The sequence below is a fragment of the Octopus bimaculoides genome, chromosome 3 (assembly GCF_046866305.1).
Source record: "Octopus bimaculoides isolate indiv1 chromosome 3, ASM4686630v1, whole genome shotgun sequence".
Classification (NCBI taxonomy): Eukaryota; Metazoa; Mollusca; class Cephalopoda; order Octopoda; family Octopodidae; genus Octopus; species Octopus bimaculoides.
Genome location: NC_142930.1, coordinates 164,580,671 through 164,603,170, shown reverse-complemented (window position 1 = coordinate 164,603,170; position 22,500 = coordinate 164,580,671). Strand labels below are relative to the sequence as shown.

General features: G+C 38.8%; 1 protein-coding gene across 2 annotated transcripts in view; it reads left to right on the top strand.

Annotated features, from left to right (window-relative positions):
- Positions 1-4,844: 4,844 nt before the first annotated feature.
- The window catches only part of LOC106875982 (N-acetylneuraminate lyase), a 141,075-nt gene continuing 123,419 nt past the window's right edge, over positions 4,845-22,500 (top strand). Inside the window, exon 1 of one of the 2 annotated variants that reach the window (XM_089349957.1) lies at positions 4,845-4,960. Coding sequence is in view for 1 of the 2 variants with exons in the window: in XM_089349955.1 (XP_089206081.1) it covers positions 5,143-5,169 (27 nt within the window). In the remaining variant the exon portion in view is untranslated. Of the gene's footprint in view, positions 4,961-5,015; positions 5,170-22,500 lie in introns of those variants that run through there. The other variant, XM_089349955.1, reaches the window with a different exon arrangement.

Here is a 22,500-nt window from a genome sequence, read left to right as displayed (position 1 = left end):
TGTGTGTATTCACAGTATGTTAGTAATGAAATGATGGCCTGTAATATGTGGCTATGACACTTGTAAAGCAAATATGCTGCAATATTGCTTATTAAGCAATATTTTTTTTTAATACTTTTTAGGTAGGGTTCCGTATAACTCCCTAAATCGTATCTCCGTAAATTTCCATTGAAAATATGCATTTTAAAGAGAGTTAGAGAAAAAACGAAAACAAAATCCGGCAAGTGACTGGAAACACCACCGAAGACATTTTGTATATTTTTTTATTTTATCGACATAATTGTAACGTACATCATTGAAAACGTAACTGTAAAATATTAAAATATACATTTTAAAGGCTGTTGTGAACACGAATCATCCCCATCGTTATCATTATTCATTTTAACGTCCACTTTTCCATGCATGCATGGGTCGAACAGAGTTTATTGAGCCTGATTCTCTACAGCTGGATACCCTTCCTGTCGCCAACTCTCGTCTGTTTGCAAGCAATGTAATATTTACCCATGGTCAGACAGTTTTCACGGGAAAAAATGACACAGAAAGAACGATGGTGACATTCGTTTACAAATATCATTCGATGTCTAGATAAGGAGCGAAATGAAAAAGGGGGTGACTGTAGTGGCTAAGGCCCTGGTAATATCATAATATGGTTTCAAACAAATGATGATAAAGAGAGTCAAAAAATACGAAGACACAAGTTAAAACTGACTACCAAATTTATTTCTCCGCTAATAGAAGATATAGCAAACTGGTTCACATAAATTATTCTGTTTATGAAAATACACGGGTTCCTCGTGTGGCATGAAGATTATGATGTATGCGGGAAAAACACAAAGCATAGCAACAAAAATCTCTGCTGACAATTCTCTCCTCACTGCGAATGCGTAGCAGAATAAAACTTGCTCTATGCTGATGACTCGGGGCCCATTGTGCAACGCACCTCACTGAAGAAATAGCGGGAAAAAACATCCTTAAATAGCTAAGGGTAGGTTCAAACCGACCACGCTTTTCTAGTCGGGCAAGTATTCTGATTGGATGACTAAAAGCATCCAATCGACACGAACGGGTATGGTCGAGTGAACTCTTGCCGAAAAGAATGGTGATGAGTCAAAATGTGGGTACTTAAAGGTAAACTGTGTACATGCTTGCTACACCATCTACCAAATCCATTCACAAGGTTTTGGTCGGCCCAAGGCTATAGTTGAAGACACTTACCCAATGTACCACGCAAGTTGATAAGCAAATTTCTTCACTATACAGCCATGCGGGGGTGGGCTGAGAGTATTAAGGGCCCTCAGGCATAGCTGTTTACCGGGCCCCTTAGCATTGATATCAGTAGAGTTAACACGTAGAGTGCGGGCCCTTCAGAGCTCCGGGCCCTCGGGCAGTGCCCGATTGACCGACGGCTCAGTCCGTCCCTACAGCCACGACTTCTCCTATATAAGTAACAAAAGGGTTAAGGTGGGTTTTCGATGTTATTTTATTATTATTATTATTATTATTATTATTCAGGTCACTACTTGGAATCGAACTCGGAATCTTGGGATTAGTAGCCCGCGCTCTTAACCACTACGCCACGCTAGTCATGGTGTCGTCAACAAACCAACATCAGTCGTCGAGCAGCAAGGAGGGACACCCACCCACGCACACGCAGACACACACACGTGTCAGGTTATAACAAAAACATTAAATTGAAGAATTGTTCAATACTTCTTCGTAGAACACATATTTATTATACTTTTACAAGAAGGCGGAGTGACAGTGACTTCGAAGTAACATTTGTATGTGAACTCCCCAGTTTTCGTCTTCCAGATTGACTCACATCACGTTGGTCAGCCCGGGGGCATGAGTAGAATAAATTTGCCGAACATGCCATGCAGTGGGACCGAACCTGAGACCACATAGTTATGAAGCGAACTTCTTCACACAGCCATGAGGACCCGCTTTACGAGACCCCGACTTTACGAGTTTTATTTTTCAGGCACAAGATCCAAATTTTGAACGAAGGGTAAAAGTTTCTACCACCATAATAAATGCTTCTGCATGTTACCAAGAAATTAGCGAAAAAAAAAATGCATCTTCTAAGTAAACAACTCTAGACGTTTTTTTTATGTTAAAAAGAAATCTACAAGTCCGTCTACGAGTGCTTGTGAATCGGCGATCGCGTCTGCAAGTAATGATGTACGCGAGTCTAGTGCGAGTGAAAGTGTTTCAGAAAACAATTATAATAATAATATTTTTTACTATAAATGATCTTGACATTCTTTTTACTTTATATAAAATATTCTTTACATTCTACTGTTGTTTTATCGCCATTTATTTACGTGTGTTATAAATTTTATTAATAAAATATTTTTCTGGGAACGAATTACGATTTATAACATTACTACTATGGGGAATTATTGCTCTGCTTTACGAGCGATCTCCAGGAACAGATGAACTCGTATATCGAGGCATTTCTGTAAGCACCTGTTAGCATAAATTAGCTTCCGGCATCAAAGCCATGCAGTCTGCTAAACACCGTAGCATCCACGACACCATTTTTCTCTAAACATTCTCTCCACGTGTGTTTGCTGAAATGTAAACATGGCTTGTCAGATGCAGGCGGATGACGGAATCAGCCATCGGAAGACAGACCTGACAGATATAAAATCAATCGTTTTGTTTATATCGAAGTTTGTTGATAGAAATAAAATAAAAAGAGTTTCGGATTTTAAAAATTATAAGTATTTATCTTTATTTCTTTTGCTTGTGTCTGCGGCCATGCTGGGGCACCTCCTTGCAGGGTTTGTCGAACAAATAGACCCTCGTATTTATTTGTAACTCCGGTTCTTATTCTATCAAATAGATTTGCCGAACGGCTAAGTTACGACGGTGTAAACAAACGAAAGCCGGTTGTCAAGGGGGCGTGTCTTCGTTTTGTGTTTGTCTCCCGCTACCGCTTGACAACTGGTGTCGGTTTGTTTACGTTCCCGTAACCTGTCGGGATTCTTTTAATTTCCGTCAACCAAATTCACTCACAAGGCATTGGTCGGCCCGGGGGCTATAGTAGAAGACACTTGTCGCCAAGGTGCCACGCAGTGGGCCTGAACACAAGACCACATAGTCGGGAAGCCAGCTTCTTAACCACGCATAGGCCTATATATTTATTTATTTATTTATTTATTTATGTGTTTCAGCCAAGTGGCTGCGGTCATGCTGGTGCGTCTATGTTTATATACAAAAAGGCGGGATGGCCATGGCAGGAATAACTCATAAGTCTACTCAGCCAGTTCTCTGACTTCGGGATTAATCAGAAGACCGAACATTGCTCTACTATCACCACCACCACCACCATCAACAACAACAGCAACACTACTACTATTACTACATCTGTTGCTGCTGCTGCTGCTACTACTACTACTACTACTGCTGCTGCTGCTGCTGCTACCGTCACCCCACCCTCCCCTCTCCAGAAGTCTGCTTATTCAATTATTAGATCATGTCAGTCTCTTTGAAATATTCTCCTTCTTTCTCTCTGCCATTATATTTGTTACTTTTGTTATCACCTCCACCTCTCTCTCTAATTCTATGTCTCTCTTTATCATCCTCCTCCTATCCCCACGATCTTTTTTTCTTTCTTTCCCTTTTTTTCACGCTCACTTACTCTCTAGTATTTCTCTTTCTCTCTCTCTCTCTCTCTCTTCACAATTTTCTCTCTATTCAATTTCTTCATCTCCTCCCCGCTTCTAACTTCTATTCGCTCCCTTCCTCCCCTTCACCCTCTTTACTTTCTCTTCTTATTCCTTCATTTCACTCCAAGCAACTCCTCCTCCCCCACCTCCTATATTTTCTCTTCCTTGCGGTTTATCTTCCATTTTCCATCTGCTTTAATCTTTTCCTCTCACCACAAATTTTCTAATAACACTCCGCCTCCCTCATTGCTTCATCATTCAATCTTTCTTCTCTATATCTCCCCCTCTTTCGCTGTCTCTATCTCAAACTCTGTCCCATCAGTATCATCTCTCTCTCGCCTCCCCTCTCTCTTTGTCTCTCTTATCTTCACTCTCCGTCTTTCCTCCTCCGCCTTCTCCCTCTTTATACACACACATATCGCTCCACCTCCGTCCTACTCTCTATCTTCCCCTTAATCTTTACATCTCTTTCCCCCACCTCTCTATTAATGTCTCTGCACCTTTCTCTTCATTATCTTTTACTTTATCTTTCTCTCGCTACCTTTTTCTCTCGTCTGTCCATCATTATTCTCTCTCTCTCTCTCTGCATTATTCGCTATCACTTCATCCTTTCTCTCTCTCTCTCTTTCTCTCCCATTATCTCTCTATCTATAATAACACTCAACACTTCTCTCTCACTTTCTCTTTTTTTCACTCACTTCTTCCCGTTCCTTATTCAGCTTTCTCTTTCTTTCTCTTTCTATCCTCTCTTTCACTCTATTCTTCCTCTCGCTTTCTTTCTTTCCCCCTTTCTTGTCCTCCTTGCCTTTTATCTTCTCTCTCTATCTTCTTTTTCTACCTTTGTCTCTCTATCCTCTCTCTCTCTCTCGCTCGCTGTCTTTCTATCTTCTCTATCACTCAATCTTTCTTCTCTCCCACCTTTCTCACTTCCTCCGTCTCTCTGTCTTTCTTTCTTTCTCCCTCTATCTTTCTATCATCTCCCTCGCCGCCTTTCTCCCTTCTCTCTCTCCTTTTCTGTCCATCTTCTCCCTCCCTTACTTTCCTCGTCTTTCTATCTCCCCCGTCACTCAATCCTATCAAGTTGAGTCTCACCCTCACCTCATCTCACCCCTTACACAACCAGTAATCAAACCAAATACCTCACCACCACCACCACCAGTTCCAGAACCTCCTAAAAAACAACAAATGAAAAACAAACTTATAAATACAACAAATATGAAAGTTTATCATCCCCGCATTAAACGAACAGCAATTCTGTCTGCTGGAATGTCTATTACCGCCGCCAAGTGAGTCTTCCCCGTTTCCTACCAACTCAAAGTCTTTTACTTCCAGTGACAAACCTGACACTAAGGAACAACCATCTCCTCCGTCCCCGCCACCTTCTCTCTATCTTTCTCTCCCTTACTCTCTCTCTCTCTTAACTCTCTGCTCCTCATCCACCACACCACATCTTTAAAAAAAAAATACCATGTACACTTTACCTGTGTTGAATCGAGTAAGTTATTTCTCTTTTGTTAAAATTCCTTCTTTTATTATTCTTACTCTTTATTTTTTTATTTTTTCATTACATAATTTCTTTCCTCTGCGTGTGCGTGCGTGCGCGCGTGTGTGTGTGTGTGTGTACAGATTTGGTAGTGCAAATACGATAAATACAACTCAAAATATGAGTGTTTTTCACTTTTAAATCACTAAAAGTTAACGAAGCGAACCAAGGGCCGATTAAAAATAAAACTCTGTGTGTGTGTGTGTGTGTGTGCATATACGTATGTGTGTACGTATGCATGCATATGTACACATATATACATAGATGCATACATACATGTATAACTTATAGGTAATGTGGTTTGCATTTCTTTCTCTATTCTTTTAGCATGTCTCTTTTATTTCATTATTTCGTACTCAGTAATTCTACAAACTAAAAATAAGGAACTCAATATCTTCTTCTATGTGTGTGTGGTTTGAGAGGTGCGTGGCTTAATCGCTCGGGTATTCGACTCGCGATTCTAAGGCTGCAAGTTCGATATCCGGCGGCGCGTTGCGTCCCTTCTTGAGCGAGATTCTTTATTTCACGTTGATCCAATCCTCTCAATTGGCAAAAAAATGAGTTGTACTTGTATTTCAGAAGGGGCCCAGCTTTGTTACATTCTGTGTCACGCTGAATCCCCGTGAGGGGGTTACGTGTGTCGGTGGAGTGCTAAACCACTTGCGCGCAAATTTCACGAGCTGGCTGTTCCGTTGATCGGATCAACTGGAACACTCATCGTCGTAACCGACGGAGGGTCAGGTTGTGTGTAATTTAAAATGTATTTTTTTAAAAATATTTATTACTAACATTCTTTTGGAGGTTGATAAAAAAAAAATGCTGTATAAATCGATACATTTTCTGTGGCTAATTTAAACAGGCTCTGCCCTCCCACAAACAATATTGGCTCTGTGCCAATATTAGAAATCAATCTTTATTTATTAACACGAGCGGTCGTTGAACGAGAGGTAAGCTGTTAAGGAAGAGATATGGCAGTCGGGGTTTCGAGTCATGACTGACACAGGTTCATTTTACATAAACACCAGCCTGCTGGAAATAGCAGCCAAATCTTCAAATCATGCTACCGTCTTAGAAAAGGAGTAATATATTAGTTAAAATCATGAAGGGTACACTAAATACCCGAATATAAAAAAAAAGATAAAGGGTTTTAAGGGCTGGTTCTGACTGGAATGTCTTTCATTATAACAAGACAGGTATGTCACAATGTAGTTTTGCTCCCAGTCAAAAAGAAAAGCTGTAATTACGTGGAGGAGACAACTTTCTTTTTAAAAGGGAATAATTTGTCAGTTAATTAAATATTATTAATGTAATTTAAAAACAACTTTACCATTTAATTTCAATTGCACGTGTTTAATTTTCTTTTTATCTTAAAATCATTCTGCTAGTTCTTGTTGCACCCTTTTGCTACCATATTTCTCTTGAAATATATTGTTTTTCTTTTAATTAATTTTAAAATAATGAAGAATTTAATGAAATAACTTTTTAAGAAGAGGACGTGAAGTAGATAAAGCTGCAAATAACAACAGGAAGAATATTGGGTCAAAACTCCCTTGGATGGAAGCAACCTTCGACTTTTTCCCCGCCATCCAGCTATTATTTGTAATTATTTACTTTGTGTACCATCGTTATAAACAACTCATTTCATATCTCTCAAAGATTCTAAATTCTTGTGATGTCGACAAATGACTTTGTCGTTAGTAAGCTCGTGTTTGGAACATTAATTAGCAGGAAATTTTGACAGATGCTTTCAATGTAGATCACTTTAAAACAGCGAATTTGTATCAGAATCAAGGGTGGCCTCAGGCGGTTTTTTTTCTTCTAGAAGGCAGTTCCCTACCTGTGTAGAATGATATCTGAGAAGGCAAAGAAATTACCATGTTTTATATTATTAAAGACACTGCATTCGGTGGTGAAACTCCAACATGAAGTTCAGGAGTTTTGCAAAGCACGGAGTTAGTATGGTCTCGAGTTCAGTCTGACCCAGAGCAGTAGTGTTTGTCAAGGGCCCTAGTTGTAGATCAAACAACAGAAGGGTCGGGGAATACGGATATTTTTTTAAATACCTCACACAGTGATGACCGTGCCCTACATAGTTACGGGCTGCCTTTATGCAAGACATAACACCCGTTCAGTCACCTTGCCAGGGATACAGCGATGTCATGGAACTGTGGCATGGTGGATTGTGAAGAGGCAGCGGAAGAACTTAACAGAGCCAATGGTGTCTCTTACATTGATGCTGAGCGGAGGAGTTCTACAAGATCAATGGTCAGGGTCACCAAGCTCTATCAAAGGAGTACCTTCAATACATCCATAGGGGCAGTGTTCATGGTTGTGTAATCAGCTAATGAAAGATTCATTATGGCTCAAACTCCCAGTTTAATTCATGTTGGAATTGGATGGCGGCAGAGTCACGGGAACCCGTGCAAGCAGCGTGACCGGATTTGTAGAAGGGGTTGTCCTGCGGCTAAGACATGCAGGAGCGACGGGAGGCCAGGCCCTTACACATATATCACACAGGTGTGTAGACATCCCTAATGTCATGTGAACGAGTCAGTCTGTCTAGGAGTTAAATAGGCCCCTTGCCTCAAAGATAATTTGGCGGGAGATCTGAATTAACTGTAACTAAACTGGGAAAGGCAAAGAGAAACCATTACTGTATCTTTCTTAAGAGAAATTACGAATCTTCATTCGGACTTCAGTATGGGGGTCTAAGACAGCTGGCCTCCTGCTGGCCCCTGTAAACATATGTATCTTGGACTACGTTACCTTTTGTGTACTTTTTAGTGTGAGTTGAGGGATATTTCACTGCTATTTCTAGCAGGTTCCGTAACTATGTTGAAACTCGCTTGTTGACTTGTAAGGAAACTGGTTTTTGTTGTTGAACACTTCCTAAGAGTAAATAGAGTAAACCTTAAGAGTAAATATCTATAGTTTAGGGATTATATAATGGAAAAGGGAATATCTATAATTTAAGGATTAGGGATAGAAAAAACTCATAGTGTCGGGATAAGATAATGGAAGGGATAAAGATTAAGGTGTGAGAGCTTTGCTTCAAAGGTTCATATTAAATTCGCATTCAAGTTCTTTGTCTTCTTCCTCTACTTCTTCGTTTCCTTCTTCTTTTTCTTTTTCTTTGTCTTTTTCTCCTCCTTTTTTGCTCTTCTTTCTCTTCTCTCAGGTGACCATCCATCTACACCTGGAAAAATCTTACTTTCGTTTGTATCAACATCAAATGACTAATAAACATACACTCCAGCCTCTAACCTACAAGTGTTCTGTCCCCCCTCCCCCTCTCTCTCTCTGTCTTTTCTATTGCTACCATAATGGCCTCTGTTCCTCAGAATTCACTGATTTTGTACCTCCATTATTCAGACACATCCCCAACCTATTTCCCTCTAGTTAACTCTCTCATATCGTCTCTGATAAAGGGATATCCCTAATATCCCCCAAACAGCTGTAAGACTACCTTTCTCTTTATAAATGTCCTATAAATTCCACACAGCCTTGCTTTTGTTGTCTCATTTTATTTGATACACACAAAGATAATCCGGATCTCGACTGAAGAGAGAAAACTCCGAATGACCTGTCCTTGTTTTCTTTGTATCGTCTATCTGGAGGTTTTGTTGTCCCTTTTTTGTATCACCTAACTGTCTGCATGTTTTGTGTTCTTGTCCCATTTTTGTATTTTATATATATATATGTATATATATATACTCATAAATATACAGGGATTAGCATGAGTTACTTCTCCAACATACTGAACATTTAGAAATAGCAGTCAAAGAACTACTGATTCCAAACTACAAATTTTTTTCTCTAACGGATGGCGATATTTATGGCACACTGAACTACTGAACTACTTGGCAAAATTGTTAATTATTAATTTTATTACTAATTGACGATTCCCTGCCCTATATCTGTATATATATATATATATATATATATATATATATATATAGCGGCATATGTACACTTTGGTCTCTATATACATATATATATATGTATATATAAATTTACAGAATGAGATAAAAAATCCAAGACTCATTCTGTCAATTTATATCATCATCGTCATCATCATCGTATAATGTCCGCTTTCCATGCTAGCATGGAAAGCGGACATTAAACGATGATGATGATGATGATGATATAAATTGACAGAATGAGCCTTGTATGTGTGTGTGTGTGTATATATATATATATATATATATATATATATATATATATAAATATATATATAAATGTATGTATATATATATATATATGCATGCTAATACATAACCCATGTTGGACTCCTCATTCATATCATTGTCAAACCCTAACCCTAACCATAGTCTTCTATCCATAGCACTTACTCAGCATTACCCAACACCTTTTGGGGTCTTCTTGACACCAATACCTCTCATACCCTTGATATATATATATATGTATATATATATATATATATATATATATATATATATATATATATATATATATATATATATATATATATATATATATATTCATTTTTTTGCATGGGAATGTCTGTTTTATCATTATTGTTATTTATATTAATTTATGACTATAACTATTTATTTTTTATATCTATATCTATTTTTATTAATGTGTATCTTTTAAACTTTAATGGGACACTGTATTCTTCTTTTTTAATGTTTTCCTTATGTTTTAAATATGATAAATTTCTTTGTAGTTCTTCTCTGAAGATATTCTCACTTGTAGTAATTAACTAAATTGATTTAGTTAAATTAAATTAAATTTGGTTAATTTTCATACTGCAAGTGATGAATTGAAACAATTGTAGGTCTGGTCTTGTTAATGTGTTTATAAACTTTTATTAATCTTATCTCCATCTTCTCTCTTGGTTTTATATATATATATATATATATATATATATATATATATATATATAAGGACACACTCATAAACATACATGTAATGTAATGTGTGTTTATAATATATTTATTTTTGTAATCATCATACAATGTAATTAATGCCTATTGTTATATTAACTGGTGTTACCTCTCTCTCATATGGATGGTAAATTTGGAAGTATATTTTTGCCACCATGGGTGGTAATATCAGGAAATATGGCATACATAAATACATTTTTACTTTTATCAAATTTCTTCGGGCAGGAACAAAATGGTGAAATGAAAACTAATCGCCAAAAGGAAACTATCCATTACCTTAAAACCAAATTACTCATTTGTGTAACTCCTTGCATAACTGCCCTCCCATTTATGCCTCCTCCTCCTCCTCTTCCTCTTAAATTCTTTCTCACTGTGTTTGTGTAGCATTCTTTCACTTAATGCCTGCCACCAAGCCTAGTATGAGCTTTCATCCTATACCTCTTATGTTAACTCTCTTTGTATCTCCCATTTATCTTCTCTACATGTGATATAAAGCATAACTGGAGAAACCAACCAACATATAGACTATTTTTTTATTATAAATTCTCCATTTTAATTTTTTGTTTTCATATTCTTTTTAAAATCTATAAATTATTGTCAAATTATCAGCACATAACACCACCACACCATACAACTCCTGAATTCTTAAAATTGCTGACTCATCATCATCATCATTTAACATCCATTTTCCATGCTGGTATGGGTTGGACATTTTGACAGGAGCTGGCAAAGTGAGACGCTGTTCCTGGTTCCATTCTCTGTTTTGGCACAGTTTCTACTGCCGGATGCCCTTCCTAATGCCAACCACTTTACAGAGTGCCTTGGATGCTTTTTACTTGCCATCAACATTAGTGCTTTATATGTGGCACCAGCAAGGGTGTCTTTTATGTGGCTTTTTTTTTTTACACGACACTATCACCAGTGCTTTTTAAGTGGCGCCAGCATGGGTGCTTTATATGTGACACCATCACCAGCAGCGCTGGATTAACCATTTAGCATAATAAGCACATGCTTAGGGCATCAAGGGAAGAGGGGGGGCACCACAAAAATAGTAAATGGTTTACTGCACAAAAGAAATCACTTTAAACTTGCTAAAATAATATTCGTGATGCCTTTGTCTCTGCTAAGTATAGATGAAGATGTGTTACCTAAGATTAATTTTGAGGATCTGATCAAAGACTTTGCGATTAAAAAAAGTAGGAGGAAACTTTTCAAATATAAATAAAGTGGAATTAAACAAAAATAAACATTATTTTCCCTCTTACTGTTAGTTTTGTTTTGAAAAATGAAAATTTATTTTATGGTTTGTTATTGTTTATATTTTGAATTACATAACCTTTTATGGGGGAACCAAAATCATTTAAATGCTTAGGGCCTTGATGGAGCTTAATCCGGTCCTGAACACCAGTGCCCTTTATATGGCACCAGCGCTGGTGCTTTCTTCATGACACCAATGTCAGTGCTTTTTACATAGCACCAGTACCTATTCAATATTTGAATAATTTAGTTTTACACCAACAAAATATAAAATGCATTAACTGCAACAACAACAACACCAACAAGATCTTCGACAGAAAATTGAGTGAGTGGTGTCTGTGGTGAATGTAACAGAACTCACTCGAAAGTAATGTCATCTTGTTCAGCCAATGTTAGAGTTTCCAGAAAGTCGGCCAGCCTTGAAATTCTTGATTCGCACCAGTGATCTCAATGTTATGTCCAGTATAGACACAGTCCAGTGGCTGGACAAGTGTTATATGTGTTAAGTCAGGCAAACATAAACAAAATATATGGAGAGCTAACATACATTCATACACACACATACATACATTCGTACACACAAACATACATTCGTATACACATACATTCACATACACATACATTCACTCACACACATATACATACATTCATACACACATACATATATCATAAACACACATACATACATTCATACACACATACATTCACATACACATACATTCACTCACACACACATACATACATTCACATACACATACATACACTCATACACATTCATACACACATACATACGCACAACACACAGACACACACACACACACACACCCACACATCACACACAAGTGTGCATATGCATGTGTGTATATATATGTTTATATGTATGTGTTCATATGTATCTGTCTATGTACATGTGTATGTGTGCGTGGTGCATTTGTGTGTGTGTGTGTGTGTGTGTATAGTAGATGTAAACATGGTTGTATAGTTAAGAAATTTGCTTTCCATGTACATGGCTTTAAGTTCAGTCCCACTGTGTAGACTTTAGTCAAGTATCTTATCCAAAGCTTTGCAAGCGGATTTCTTGGAAACTGAAAGAAGCCCAAAGTGTGTGTGTGTGTGTGTGTGCATGTCTCCTGGTCTTGATATTGTGGGCTTAGATGTAAATGGGTGTCACCATTTGTTTCCAGTATTCTGTGAAAACAAATTCATGTCTGGCCATGGGGAAATATTATCTTATTTGGAAACAGTTGAGGGTTGGTAACAGGAAGGGCATCCATGTGTAGAAAATCTACCTCAAGGAATCTAACGCCATACAAACATGAAAAAGTGGATGGTCATGATGAGGATAGCCTTATGTGCGTGTGTGTTTGTGTCTGTTTGTGTCTCCTTGTCTCAACATTGTGTAGTAGTAGTAGTAGTAGTAGTAGTAGCAGTAGCAGCAGCAGCAGCATGGGGGCATATGCTGGACGAAATGCTTAGCAGTATTTCATCTGTCGTTCTGAGTTCAAATTCCGCTGAGGTCGACTTTGCCTTTTATCCTTTCAGGGTCGATAAAATTAAGTACCAGTTGCATACTGGGGTTGAACTAATCGACTTAATCCCCTTGTCTGTTCTTGTTTGTCCCCTCTATGTTTAGCCTTCTGTGGGCAATAAAGAAATAAATATGAGTTGGATCATCATATTTCATTACCACATTCACTTTTCCATGCTTGGAATTTACTGAGGCAGATTTTCTGTGATTGGATGCTTTTCCTGTTGCCAACCCTCACCTGTTTCCAGACAACATATTTCCCATTGCCAAACAAGTTTTCCATGGAAGACAGGAAAAGAACAACATTGCTTGCATGACGGTGATGCTCGTTTACAGCAATCGCGATGTCTAGGCAAGACTACACACAAACAGACACACATACATACACACATACACACACACAGCAGGTTTCTTTCACTTTCTAGTTATCAAATCTGCTCTCAAGACTTTGGTTGGTCGAGAGCTAGAGTTCTACTCTAGCTCTTGCCCCCAAGGTGCCCTGCAGTGGGACTGAATCCAAGACCACATGATTAGGAAGCAAGCTTCTTACCCGAAATTCCAAGCAGTGTTCTGTCATGACTCAATTAACCAAAGCATGATCCCCACTGAATTTTTACCAAACATCAGTTCAGTAATAAGTTATAATCGTTGCATGTCTTTGAGGAATCGTTGTATGTCTTGGATAAAACATCTGTGTTTGGCTCAAACGAAAATCAATTTGATTTTGTTGTAAAGCTGGTTTCCATAATGATTAAGATATTTTAAAAATAGAGCTAAAAGATTATTGTTATATCATTTTATATTATTTTAAATTTTATTAAATGTCATTACCCTGTGCGTGTAAGCGAAAGCAAGGGTATTGTAATCACAAGTCTTTGTTTGTTTGTGTGTTTGCGAAATTACTGGAAAACTGCTGAATGGATTTTTACCAAATTTGGCAGAAATACTCATTGGGTGAGTGGCTCAAAATGGTGAACATTTGGTTTGATTATCTTCAAACATACATAAATACAGACATAGATATGCAAATGTGTGTGTGTGTGTGTGTGTGTGTGTGTGTGTGTGCAGTGATGGATGTGAGGATTTCGTTTATTTACAAGCTGATTTCTTAATTTCACTGGAGTATAAACGCCTATAATGGTGAAACACTTCTTAAATTCTATGCAATATTTTCTCTAAGTATTTCATTTTGTTCACTTTCTTTTTCATAAGAATCAACCCTCGTCTGCATGTGTATAGATCATGGTGTACCTATGCACATAGACACATGTGGGTCTATACATACATACATACATACATACATACATACATACATACATACATACATAAATACAGACATAGATATGCAACTGTGTGTGTGTGTGTGTGTACAGTGATTGATTCGAGGGCTTCGTTTACGAGTTCGTTTCTTGATTTCATCAGAGTATAAATACCTATAATGGTAATTTTTAAAAAACAATTTTTTAAAAATTAATTCAGTTCAATTAAAAAGCATGGTTAAGCAAAGCATTGTAAGCCACGCCCTAATTAGTGAAAAAAATTGTCTGCGTGCAGGGTATACATTGCCCCCCCCCCCCGATGCCTGTTTTCTTTCATTTAATAATATAATTTGTTTGTTTAAAATTTGTTGGTAAGATACAGGCATGGCTGATTGGTTAAGATGTTGGCTTCATGACCATGTGGTTTCAGGTTCAATCCTGACATGCTGTATTTTGTGCAAGTGTCTTCTCATATAACCCTGAGCCAACCAATGATGGAAACTGCCAAAGTTCCTCCTCCTCCTCCTCATCATCTTCATCATGAAAAAGGTGGTAGTGGTACCAATAATTGTCGGAGTCCTGGGAACAGTGAGTAAAAATCTCGAGAAGTACATGGAACAAATAGGGGCTGCAATAAGGATGGAGCACTTGCAGGAAACAGCACTGCTTGGAACCACTCGAATACTCTGGAAAGTGCTCAAAAAACTAATGGATGTTACCTTAGTTCACTGGTAGTGAACAGCTGGCACTGTAGTACATCTCCAGCGTTAGAAGCTGTGCAAAGGTAACAAAAATAATAATAATAATAATAATAGGAGCACTCGGAGAGTGCAAGTCTCTGCCAAGGCAACACCAACATCCTCTCAACGATTAGCCAGAGATGGTTTTTAAAATGAGAATATCTGAAATAAACTCGACTGCTCTCACAAACAAAAATACTAAAAATGAACCCAATCTATTTCAAATGGAAAAATAATTCATATGGCTATCAACTACTTGTAGTTTTTCCCCTGGAATGTGGCAGAAGTTGTTCTCTGCACATTTTCAGTGTTTATTACCCCTGTGCATCTGCCACACACGAAAACTATCTTCCAGGTTAACCTTCCTTTGATATTGCTGCACCTTTTATGTGTCCATAGCTTACACTGGATACATCTTAAGGAGTTTCTACCTATACCTTTTCTCCAGATCAAGCTAGGCTATCTACCTGAAGGGATTTGTGGTTTGTCTGCCTTCATACTTATTAAGACACCGGTTTTTGCTAGGTTGACTCTAAGGCTGGTTATTTCAATATGGTAACAAAAGGGTTAAAGTGATCTAAACCAAAACCTTCCAACAAGATTTCATGTTAATTTATGTTCAAAACCCCATCTTAACCTTTTAGTATTCAAGCTATTTTGTCAAATGTGATGCTTATTTATTACCTCCACCTTAGCAAAGGTGGAGGTATTGTTTTCAGTCGTGTTTGTTTATTTGTTTGTCTGTGGACACGATATCTCAAGAACCGCTGGATGGATTCAAATGAAACTTTCAGGGATGTTTGGCCTTGTCACTGGCACGAATTTATTAGATTTTGGGATCAATTCAATACTGGACAAGGATTCTGGATTATTTACCCGTTTTTTTTTTTTACTTAATTTTTGAGAGCAGTCGGGTTCATGTTTAGTATTTTCGCTGGATCTAGTTCAAAACGGGGGCACCAGTATTTTCTTAACGAAACACTTTGAAACTTGGGACACTGGTGGAATGTGTCATATAAAACATCTTTTTCTCTTAGTCTTCTTAAGAAAAATTATTATATTGCAAGTTATTTCATGTTAAAGTTGTCGTATTTCTGTAATTTCAACCAATGACTGACGTCCATTCAGCCGAATACATTAAGTGCTGACTACGTAAACAAACGATTCTCAAACGATTCTGGCGGTGATAAAATTATTATTTCCTTGTCAAAAAATGGCTGAAGCATATTGGCAGTAGCTAATAAACCTTTCTATTATAGGCACAAGGCCTGGTTTTTGAGGGAAGGAGCAAGTCAATTAGGGTTAGGGTTAGGGGTAGGGAAAACGAACACACATGTCAGAAGTAATGGTGATTAAATACGCTTTACACCGCCTAAAATGCCAAAGGAGTAACTGTAAACAGCTGAATACTTGTCAGTGATTGGTTGAAATTATCGAAATAAGACAATTTTTTTATATGAAATACAAAAATTTTTTTCTTTTCTATAACACAAAATAGATAAGTATACGAAGTTTGAAAGTCTTTCGGTACCAAAAACACTACATAAAACATAAATGAAAACTGGTGCCCCCGTTTTGAACTAGATCCTTCTCGCTTGTGAGAGCAGTTGAGTTTACTTCAGATATTCTCATTTTAAAAATCATCTCTGGCTAACCGTTGAGAGGACGTTGGTGTTGCGTTGGCAGAGGTTTGTGCTCTCTGAGTGCTCTTGTTCACATTATTTTGAAATAATCATACTTTATCTTGTAGCTTTGAGATTTCAATGACGTGATTGTATATTCTAAGAATGACATTGTAGGAGGTGCTGGTTCTGGCCAGTTTGAACATAAAAGAGGGAGAATATCTGGGCCAAAACTGGCCAGTTTAAATGCTAACAAATTAAAGGATGATGATGATGATGATGATGATGATAATGATGGCTATGATGATGACTCTTATGCTGATGAGGATGATGATATTAATATCATCATATTAATATTTCTTAAGTTATAACAGGAAATTGAATAAAAGGCAGCTGGTTTATCAAATATTTTCAGTACTCGATCTTGTGGCTTCTGTTACCTAACTAATTCAAACAATCATTTGATCACTCACTTGAAATGTTTGTATTGGAATGATGAGAATGTTCTAGAATTGGTGTTGAGGAAATCTGTGTCTACTTTCATTTTAAAACACTGCACCCTCCCCTGCAGATTTTTCTTGTAGACACTGAATTGTAGAATTTTGGATTGGGCCTCAGGAGCATTGATCGTTTCAGTCTTGGAGAATAAGGGGTCTGAACATCCGTAAAGCAAATGGAAGGTGCATGAATTTGTGTTTAGGGTAATTGGCTCATGTTGTGAATTTGATTCCCAGCAGCACATTGCGCCCTTGGGCAAGACACTTTATTTCATATTACTCCAGTTCAGTCAGCAGGTAAAAATGAGTTGCACCTGTAATTCAAAGGGGCCAGCATTGTCACATTCTGTGTTACACTGAAATTCCCTGAGAACTGTGTCAAGGGCACATGCATGTCTGTGGAGTGTTCAGCCACTTGCATGTGAATTTCATGAGCAGGATGTTCTGTTGATTGGATCGACTGGAACCCACACCATTGTAACCAAGGAATACCAGTTGCTGTTCTGTTAATCGGGTCGACTGGAACACTCATCGTCTTTACCAACAAAGTGCCAGTTTACAGCAAATGAATGGGAAGCAATTAATTTTGAAAATCCTGAGGAATTTGGTAAAATACCTTTGTCATTATTTAACTGGTGTTGGAAACATAAATTGACCTGAAATTTTGAGGAAAGGCTTTAATTAAATCACTTTGAAACAGGAAGTTTGTATTAAAGATCCAAAACGCTCTTGGGCGAGTTGGTATTAAAAGAGTCAACATGGGGAACCGAGAAAGGCATGGTGACAGTGCTAAGCAGTGATGTGTATAAATGCAAACTCGTTTCCAGTTCAAATATTTTTGAGGCATATTTGAACCTGAAAGAAAGCAATTCACTGAATTTTATCACAGAGAAAAATGAATAAAGAATTCATTCAAAATGATAAATTTACTTTTGCCATTATGCTTAATACAATATTTTTTCTTCTCCATTATATTTTGTCATTTTTGATATATTGTCTAACTGCACCTGGTTCCACGTCTAAAATTTCCATCTGTCTCAAATTAAAAACAAATGACTAAGTATTGTTGGACACAATGTGCCAAATTCTTGGAATTCCTCCTCAATTGACACTTATCATTCCAGACTTTTAACTACTTCAGATTACTGTTCACATCCTTATCCATTGTTTTCATACTGACAACAGAATATTCTAGACAAATTCCTGTTTGTAATTCTCCTCTAAGACATTGAATTAGCCATCATTGAAGCGTTGGATAGAATGCTGTGGCGTAATATTTGTTCTGACTCTATGTTCTGTGTTCAAAGCCTGCCAAGGTCAACTTTGCTTTTTATACTTTGAGGGTTGATAACGAAAAAGGGGCCAAGCCAGTGCAGGTGTGGCTGTGTGGTTAGAGGTTTGCTTCCCAACCACATGGCTGTGTGGTTAAGAAGTTTGCCACTGCATGGCACCTTGTGCCAATGTTTTCTGCCGGAGCCCTGACCCAACCAAAGCGTTGGGAGTGGATTTGGTTGATGGAAACTGACAGAAGCCCCTTGTGTGTGTGTGTGTGTGTGTGTGTGTGTGTGTTTCTGTTTGTCCCTCTCCACCAGCTGACATCCCTGTAACTTAGTGGTGCAGCAAATGAGACTGATAGAATAAGTATTAGGCTTAAAAAGCAAAGAATAAGTCCTGGGGTTGGGGATCGATTCATTCGACTAAAAATTCTTCATGGCAGTGCTCCAGCATGGCCACAGTCTAATGACTGAAAGAATTAAGTGATGAAAGGTGAGGAAGATGCCTGGCAGTGTTAGTTTCACCTCTCTATGTTATGAGTTCAAATCCTGGATGAAATTTCTATCATCATCAGCACCATTGTCATCGTCGTTGTTGTCATCATCATCATTGTCATCATCGTCATCATCATCATCATCATCGTCATCATCATCATCATCATCGTCATCATCATCATCGTCATCATCGTAATCATTGTCGTCATCATCATCTCGTGTCCACTTTCCATGCTGCCATTGGTCAAAAAGGTTGTCTTTGAATCAGTCTTCTTATTCGAAGTTACTGCCTTCCTTGATGGACCTATAAGATGCCATCTTGCTCAGCAGTTTATTCCTGTTGTTGTTGTTGTTGATGATGATGATGATGATCATTTGACTTGTGCCATGTTGTTAGTGTGCAGTGGTGCATTCCATTCCAACCGTGTTCTGCTGAATATTTCGGCAGTTATCTTCATCTCGATCATATTGGAATTCTAAGATTAGCTTTCTTAGAATTCATCTTCATGTGGAATTTATAATAGAGAGAGAGAGAAGGTATGAGAGGGCGAGGGAGAGAGAGGCAGAGGGAGAGAGGTGGAGAGAGAGAGAGGTGGAGAGAGAGAGGCGGAGAGAGAGCGGCGGAGAGAGAGAGGTGGAGAGAGAGAGAGGTGGAGAGAGAGAGAGAGGTGGAGAGAGAGAGGTGGAGAGAGAGAGGTGGAGAGAGAGAAGGTATGAGAGGGCGAGAGAGAGAAACAGAGGGATGACTACAAAGATTAAGAGAGACAGCAAAAGAGTGAGAGAGCAGACAGATTAAGAGAGTGAGAAAGAGAGGAGATAGACAGACAGATAGATAGATAGAGAGAGAGAGAGAGAGAGAGGGGGGGGGGAGAGAATGTCAGGTAGCCAAGAGACATGGAAAAAAAGGGAGAGAGAGAGATAAAGATTGAGAAAAATAGAGGGGAAGTAAGATTGAAAGAAAGAAAGATAGAGAGAGGGAGAGAAAGAAAGAAAGAGACAGAGAGGGAGAGAGAGAGATGCTATGCTTAAATATTTTGGTTATTTTTTCAACTTTTGTTGCATAATGTCTTAAGTAACGTTGCAGCTTTAACTGCTGCACATCTCACATTTGCTGCACTTCTCATAAATATAGAACAATGAAGGTGCAGATTTGGCTGCAGCTGTGTGGTTTAAATGCTTACTTAGCACTCCTGTGGTTCTGGTTTCAATCTCGTCCTCTGGCATTTTGTACAAGTGAGTTCTATCACAGACTCGTGTCAACCAAAGTCTTGTGGCTGATGAAAAACTGTGGGGAAACTCATCAGAGTGCCATGTGTACCTTGGCTGTTTTTAGGAGATAGGAACATTGTGTCTCAGTGTACCATAGAAGGTGACTGAAAGGGGTGGTGTTAGGAAGGTCATTGGGTCATAAAACATTACTTCAAAGAGTCTTGTGTGATCTGTGCCTCCATGGAAGAATGGACGTAGAATTTTGGTTATGTTGATGATGATTCATCATTCATGATTTTAATGTCCTCTTTTCCATGCTTGCAAGGGTCAGACGGATTTCATTGAGGCAGATTTTCCACGACTGGATGCTCTTCCTGTTGCCAGCCCTCACTTGTTTCCAAGTAAGGTGGTATTTTCCCATGGCCAGACATGTTTTCACAGAATGTCGCAAATGAATGGCACTGCCACTAGGATAGTAGCATGCATTTACAATTATCACATGAAACACACAAACACACACACCAGACATACATGCACACACATGCATGCACACACATACACATGCATGCACACACACATGCATGCACACACACATGCAAACGCACACACCACACACATGCATGTGCTCTCACACATACACACATTTATGTGCACACACACACACACACATATACACACACAAGCTTCTTTCAGTTTCCGTCTACCAAATCCACTCACAAGGCTTTAGTCAGCTTAGGGCTATAGTAGAAGACACTTGCCCAAGGTGTCATGCAGTGCAACAGAATACAAAAACCATGTGGTTCGGTAGAAGATTCTTAATCACAGAACCAATCCTATGCCTGAGGACATACACACATATATGCATGTTGCCATCATCATCATCATCATCATCATCATCATCATCATTTTACATCTGTTTTCTATGCTGGCATGGGTTGGATGGTTAGACAGGAGCTGGCAAGACCAGGGGCTGTACCAGGTTTCATTGCTCATCTTGGCTTGGTTTCTATAGCTGGATGCCCTTCTTAACCCTAACCACACCACAGAATATACTGGGGGGTCCTTTACATGTCACTGGCATGGGTGCCTTTTAAGTGTCACCGGCACAGGTGCCATTCATGTGTCACTGCCACTACCACAACCACGATTTCGCTTAGCTTGATGCGTCTCTTCAAGCACAGCAATTATTTCGTCATTGTCGTTTAACATCCGCTTTCTATGCTGGCATGAGTTGGACGGTTTGATTGAGGGCTGGCAAGCCAGAAGGATGCACCAGGCTCCAGTCTGATCTGGCAGAGTTTCTACAGCTGGATGCCCTTCCGAATGCCAACCATTCCGAAAGTGTAGTGGGTGCTTTTTACGTGCCACCAGCACGAGGGTCAGTCAGGTGGTACTGGCATCGGCCATGCTTGAATGGTGCTTTTTACATGCCACCGGCACAGGAGCCTGTCAGGCAGCACTGGCAACGACCATGCTTGAATGGTGTTTTTTACGTACCACTGGTACGGGAGCCAGTCAGGCAGAACTGACAGCAATCACGCTCGAATGGTGCTTTTAATATGCCACTGGCACAGGTGCCAATCAGGCGGTACTGTCACTGGCCACGACAATGACTTCACTTGACTGAACGGGTCTTCACAAGCACAGTTTTTTGCCCAATGATTGAAGGGTACTCTTAAACAGGCTGGTTATGCTGCACTGGCATAGGCCATGGGTTAATGTCTCACTTGGCTTGCTGGGTCTTCTCAAGCACAGCATATCTTCAAAGGTCTCAGTCACTTGTCATTGCCTCAGTGAGGCTCAACGTTCAAAGATCTTGCTTCATCACCTCATCCCAGGTCTTCTTGGGTCTATTTCTTCCACAGGTTCCCTCAACTGCTAGGGTGTGATACTTCTTCACACAGCTGTCCTCATCCATATGCATCACATGACCATACCAGTGCAGTTGTCTCTCTTGCACACCACATCTGATGCTTCTTAAGTCCAACTTTTCTCTCAGGGTGCTTACACTCTGTCGTGTATGCACACTAACATTACTCATCCAGCGGAGCATACTGGCTTCGTTCCTTGCAAGCTTACGCATGTCCTCAGCAGTCATAGCCCATATTTCACTGCCACGTAGCATGGCTGTTTGCACACATGCATCATACAGTCTACCTTTTACTCTGAGCGAGTGTATTTGTTTTAGCCAAATCAATGAACTCAATAAAATATGGATTTTGCTGATTTCATGGTTATGAGTTAAACATATCAATGTCCAGATTTGATACTTAGAATTCTTTGATCCAATTGAGATTGCCAAGCAAGCAGAATGGCATCATTCAAAGCAATTCACAGCATATTGTGGTCAGTGATGTATAACTACATTTGATAGTCTGGTCAATACTTTGAGATATATATATATATACATATAGGCACAGGGGTGACTGTGTGGTAAGTAGCTTGCTTATCAACCACATGGTTCTGAGTTCAGTCCCACTGTGTGGCACCTT